Below are 5,523 nucleotides of genomic sequence, written 5' to 3' on the forward strand. Positions count from 1 at the left end.
CGCCCATCTCGGCCTCCCAAAGTGCTGGGATTACAGGCGTGAGCCACTGCGCCCGGCCCAGTGTTCAGTCTTAAAAGCCATTCAATTTGCTTCCAAATTGAAGTGCCTGTCCCTCAAGGAGCTCCATGGGTGTAACCATCCCGGCGCTAAGCACCCAGTCAGCAGTAGCGCTGCCAATGACCACTGCCTCACTGGGTCCCTTCAGCAGCGCTTAAACAATAAGCACCCTGTGGCATTCCTAGGGAAGGAGGCAGAACAACAAGCTCTACCGGATGTCAATTCAAACATCTCTACTTCATTAGAGGTTTGACCTAGTAGGCCTGGAAAACGATTTGGTGGTTCTTAAGCAGGAAGGGAACCTTGATCTGTCTCTCATAGTAGACTCTAATCCCTACTAGGCAATCCCAAGAAAGAAGATGCAGACACGCAGCAGTGAGAAAGCACGGGTCTTTATGGAGTTGTGTCAGCAAAAGGCAAAGCTGTCAGGTGCCCATCTCCACCTCCACCACCTCTGCCCAGGCGCCAAGGCCCATGTCCTTATGGATTAGCACCAGGCTGGGGGCGGCATCCGGCTCCTCTGGCACCACAAAGCACTTCTCCTGGCTTTCTGAAATGGTGACCTCAACAACATCCCTGGTGGGGGAGACTTCCTCCTCTCTGTGTGTGTCCAGCAGTTGTGGCTCAGCCTGCAGGAGCACCACGGTGGGCTCAGAAGCAGCAGAAGGCACAGAGGGTGGGCTGCAGGGTGCCTCGGGCCGGTGACTGAGCTGGTGCCGCCTGAGGCTCTGCGGGAGGGTGTAGCCCATGCCACAGGTGGGGCAGCGGTAGGGCTTGTCCTCTAAGTGAGATTTGAGGTGGCGCCGCAGCTTGGTGGCCAGCGTGTAAGCACGGCCACACTGGGGACAGGGAAAGGGCCTCTCTCCAGAGTGCAGGCGCTCGTGAGCTCGGAGCGTGTGTGGGTCTCGGAGGGCCTTGCCACACACTGGGCACAAGTGGGCCTCCCCAGTGTGTGAGATGAGATGGCGCCGCAGTTCAGGCAGCTGGGGGAAGGCATCGGCACAGTGCGGGCAGCGGTAAGGACGCTCCCCGGTGTGGAGCCGCAAATGCCCACGCAGGTTGCCCCGCTGACGGAACGCCCGGCCACAGTGTGGGCACAGGAAGGGCTTTTCCCCTGTATGGAGCCTCATGTGGTTCCGCAGGGAGCCCTGGTTGGCCAGGGGCCGCCCACACACAGGGCACGGGCAAGGGGCAGGGGCAGCTGGCACCTGGTGGGTCTTGCGATGCAGCCGCAGGGAGGGCCGGCGGGCAAAGGCCTTGCCACACTGGTCACAAGCAAAGGGCCGGGCACCTGAATGTACCACCTGGTGCTCTTTGAGGTCTCGCTGGGTGCCATAGGCCTTGTCGCATTGTGAGCAGGGGAAGGGTCGCACCCCACGGTGGCCCAGCATATGGGCTTTGAAGCTCTCCTCTGAGCTGTAGCTCTTGCCACACTCAGTGCAAAGAAAGGGCTTGTGGCCTGTGTGCACAAATGCGTGCTTCTTTAGGTGGCACAGCTGTAGGAATGCCTTGCCACACTCTCCACAGCGGTACCGTCGCCCCTGCTTAGGGGAGCTTTTTGCTGGGCCAGGAGGGCTCCGCAAGAGTGTAGGACAGCCAGGCTCCTGGGCTCCAGGCTCTGGGGTCTTTGCTCTGGGTGGGCACTGATCACTAGGGCTGTGTAACTTCTTGGCCATGTAGCCATGCGGCTGGGTGGCTCCACTGCCATCTGGGTCCTGCTGGGTAGCCAAATTGCTCTGAAGTTCAGGTGGCATCTGTGCCTGGGCCGGGTATTCCTCATCCACGTCGCCATCCTGAAGCAATGGGCTAAGTGGCTGGCTATCCTTGGAAAGTCGGTCCTGGGGTGGGAACTTAAGTCCAGGGCTCACCATATTCTCTGCTTGGATGCCAGAGGGTGACTGGGAACCAGGATCTGCAAGGCAAGGATAGGGTGCTGGGGTTAGGGAGCTTCAGTGCAGATGGTGTTACCAGGGAATTACAGGATCAGATGTTTTCTCCCACCCAGCCCCTGAGCCTTAGAGGGAGCAATGATACCAATCTCTTCCCTGGAGCATGGGGTGCACACTCCATTTATCTTCCTGTCCAGCCTTAGGCACCTTTTGGAGAAGCACTCCTGAGAGCCATGGGGTCCCGGCCATCTGGATAATCGCTAGAATAAGGCCATCCCAGATGAAGAATCCCCTTGTTCGCCCCCTGGAGACACATATTTAGGATGTGATTCAAGACCCCTTCCAGCCGGGCGCGGTGGCTCACACCTGTAATCCTAGCACTTTGGGAGGCCGAGACAGGCGGATCACTTGAGGCCAGGAGTTCGAGACCAGCCTGGCTGACATGGTGAAACCCCATCTCTACTAAAAATACAAAAAAATTAGTGGAGGCTGAGGCAGGAGAATCACCTGAACCTGGGAGGCAGAGGTTGCAGCGAGCTGAGACCACGCCATCGCACTCCAGCCTGGGCGACAGAGTGAGACTCCATCTCAAAAAAAAAAAAAAAACAAAAAAAAAACAAAAAAAAAACAAAAAAAACCCCTTCCTACCTTAGCTCATCTGTAATACAAAAGAACCCCCACACCACAGAGAAGAAACATGGGAGGCTGGAAACCCTGTACATACAAAGCTTACTCTCTTCCTTACTATTCCAGGAAGCTCTTAGGAAGGTAAAAGTTGCAAATGTCTATATTGTTATTCCAAAGAAAAGACCCATCGCCCTTCAACAGAAAGCAATGAATGACAATTTATAGTCTGAGACTGTCCCTTACCTGAAAATTCTAGCCTTGTTGTATCTACCAACCCTAAGCTATTCAGTCATAATCCTTACCCAATACTAATCAAGCTCCACCCTCCTATCCCATGTTGAAAGATCCACCTTAAAACAGATTTTGAAAAGCTAAGACTTCCTTACCGCAATGAGCCATAAACTCGGCTTTGTCTTATCAACAGGTTGTTTTGGTGGGGAAATTGCTGGGGAACCAGCATTTATTTGACACATACCTGTGCAAGGTTCTGCTGCATCCTCCCCAGGGGAGGCCACTTCCTGCTGTACAGCAGACTCCACTTCTGTCACCACTTCTACAGCTGCCTCTTTGTCCAGCCCGGGCTGGGTGAGACTTGGGCCCTCAGAGGAAGGCCGGGGCCACAGCAGCAGTTCAGAGCCTGGCAGTACCAGCTGGTACACTTGCAGATGGAGCCTCTCGCTGATCCGCACTGGGGCCATGTTTCCCTCACTCTCCAGCCTGCCCCGTTGCACCAAGCTGCAAAGAAAAGTAACAGCCAGCTAGGAGATGCTCACTATTCAAGTGGTCTTCCCCGAAAGCCCCAGTCCCCAAGCAGTCTGGGTCCTAAAGTACGCTGTGCCTTTGGAACATTCACTGCAAAAAAGCACTGAATAGGGAATGACAGTCAGCACCGGGTTCCATCCCAAGCCACAACAGAAAACCTCAAAGGAACGCATATTCATGACACACTCTCCTCTGACTTACCTAGTCCAGCCAGAACTCTGCTCACAGGCACACATGTCTCCCCATGGGCCTAATGACAGGTTCTGAAATAAACCAACAAAAGTCCTTCTCAAATGTGTTCGAGAGGGTCAGGTAGGAATAAAAAAAGAAACTAGATGAAACTTTCCTGGGACAAATTTAAGATGAAACTCCTGGAAGGTTAGAAGCCTGTGGTTCTCCTCTAACAGGACAGTGCTGTCTGATTCTTCATTCAGTAAGGACCAAAAAGTCTGTCTCCTCACCTCCCTCCCAAGGGTATGGAGAATTACTAAATTGAACACATTACTGTCTTCCAGTGAGTACTAAACAGAAAAAGTAATAAGGAACACCAGCTTTTTAAAATGGTATTTATTGGGCCAGGCGCAGTGGCTCACACCTGTAATCTCAGCACTTTGGGAGGCCCAGGCAGGCGGATTACTTGAGGCCAGGAGTTTGAGACCAGCCTCACCAACATGGTGAAACCCTGTCTCTACTAAAAATACAAAAATTAGCTGGGTGTGGTGGTGCACACCTGTAATCCCAGCTACTCGGGAGGCTGAGGCATGAGAATTACTTGAACCTGGGAAGTGGAGGCTGCAGTAAGGCAAGATCGTGCCACTGCACTCCAGCCTGGGCGACAAAGCAAGACTGTCTAAGAAAAAAGAAAAATACATAAAATAAAATAAAATAAAATGGTACTTATTGTGCAGTGAAACCTTTTATCTTCACTATTTCATCAGCTCCTCCATATAATCCCAAGAGAGCCACTGCTTTGTTTCACAGATGAATTAAACGCGGCACGTAATTTAACCAGCTAGGTGACAAGGCTGGAATTTGATCCCATGCTTTCTTAATTCCAAAAACCTTAGCTCTTGACCTTCCTCACTCACTGCTGACACTGTATGATTCCAGCTTTCAACAACTTTTCAAACCTCGATTCTTTAACTACTGCTGCTGAGAGGAAACAGTCCTGAAGAGAAGGGACAAGACTATCTCCTATCCCTTGAAATACTCTCTTTCTTCAAATTGAAAAGCTGTCTAGAAATGTCCAAATCTCCCCTACATTTTCAAGGGCGGAGAGAAGTCGCTCTATCCTTCAATACCTCCTCCTGCCGTGGCTTTACTCCCTCGCCCTTCTCCTTGGAGGCAGACTCCTCTTCCAGCGGCCCCCACAGCAGGCCGGGCTGCAGGGGCTTCCCGACACACCAGACCCCCAAGCGCTGTTCCTTGGCGAGTGAGGGGCCAAGGGCCAAGCCCCGGGGAAGGCTCTTTAAAGCGAGGATGGCTCGGGTCGGCCCGGGTGGGACGTCTTTGAGGCTCTGCGTGCAGCCTTCTCCAGAAGGGTTCCATCCTAAGTCCAGGCCCAGGCGCGGCTCGCAGGCTGCAGGGAGAAGGGAAGAGGGTGAGGGAACCGCCCAAGAAGGTGGGAGGTGGAGAAAGGTGTGGGAGGAAACAGCAGGTCCAGCTGGGCGTGCGGAGCCCGAGGGACAGGTGAGGGCTCTAAGGAGGGCCCGGAAAGGTTTGAGGAGGCTCAAGGGCTCTTCAGAAGCCCCCAGCGACTCTGAGGGCACTGGAGGATCCTGGGATCCGGAGGAGAGGAGACTGAGGAGAAAGCTGACCAGAGAGCGTCAGATCCACCTGGGCTAAGGTTGAGGGTCGCGGACATCGCAGGTCACTCACCGGGTTGCAGCGCCTTCTTCCCCTCCAAGAGCAGCTCCTCCGCCTCCTCCATTCCGGGTCAGAAAGCCTCCCTACGCCGGAAGTGAGCGTCCTCTTCTCAGCTCCTCCAGGAAACAGTCACGGACTTCCAAATTTTTTTCTCAAGAAAGAAGCCTCAGAGTCGGACCTCATTGGTGCACAGGAGTGGGAGTTTGGGAGTACTGGGGAGGCAGAACTCTGTCCGAGAGCAATGCGAACCTCGGATTCCGGAGGTGCACCAGTGATTCGACTAGCTGGGAAAGCGGAACTAATTGTTCCAGCCATCTCTTTT

The 5,523-nt window shown here is 53.7% G+C and overlaps 1 protein-coding gene across 1 annotated transcript; it reads right to left on the reverse strand.

The window, feature by feature from the left end:
- Positions 1–433: 433 nt before the first annotated feature.
- Positions 434–5,351, reverse strand: ZNF408 (zinc finger protein 408). The gene is made up of 5 exons (XM_003777777.4): positions 5,214–5,351; positions 4,637–4,914; positions 3,537–3,598; positions 3,049–3,308; positions 434–1,969 (listed from the first exon to the last, which is right to left on the reverse strand). The coding sequence occupies exons 1-5, from the start codon at positions 5,263–5,265 to the stop codon at positions 483–485; spliced, it is 2,139 nt and encodes a 712-aa protein (XP_003777825.3). The 5' UTR covers positions 5,266–5,351; the 3' UTR covers positions 434–482.
- Positions 5,352–5,523: the final 172 nt, after the last annotated feature.

This window comes from Pongo abelii, chromosome 9 (genome assembly GCF_028885655.2).
Source record: "Pongo abelii isolate AG06213 chromosome 9, NHGRI_mPonAbe1-v2.0_pri, whole genome shotgun sequence".
In the NCBI taxonomy this organism is placed as follows: domain Eukaryota; kingdom Metazoa; phylum Chordata; class Mammalia; order Primates; family Hominidae; genus Pongo; species Pongo abelii.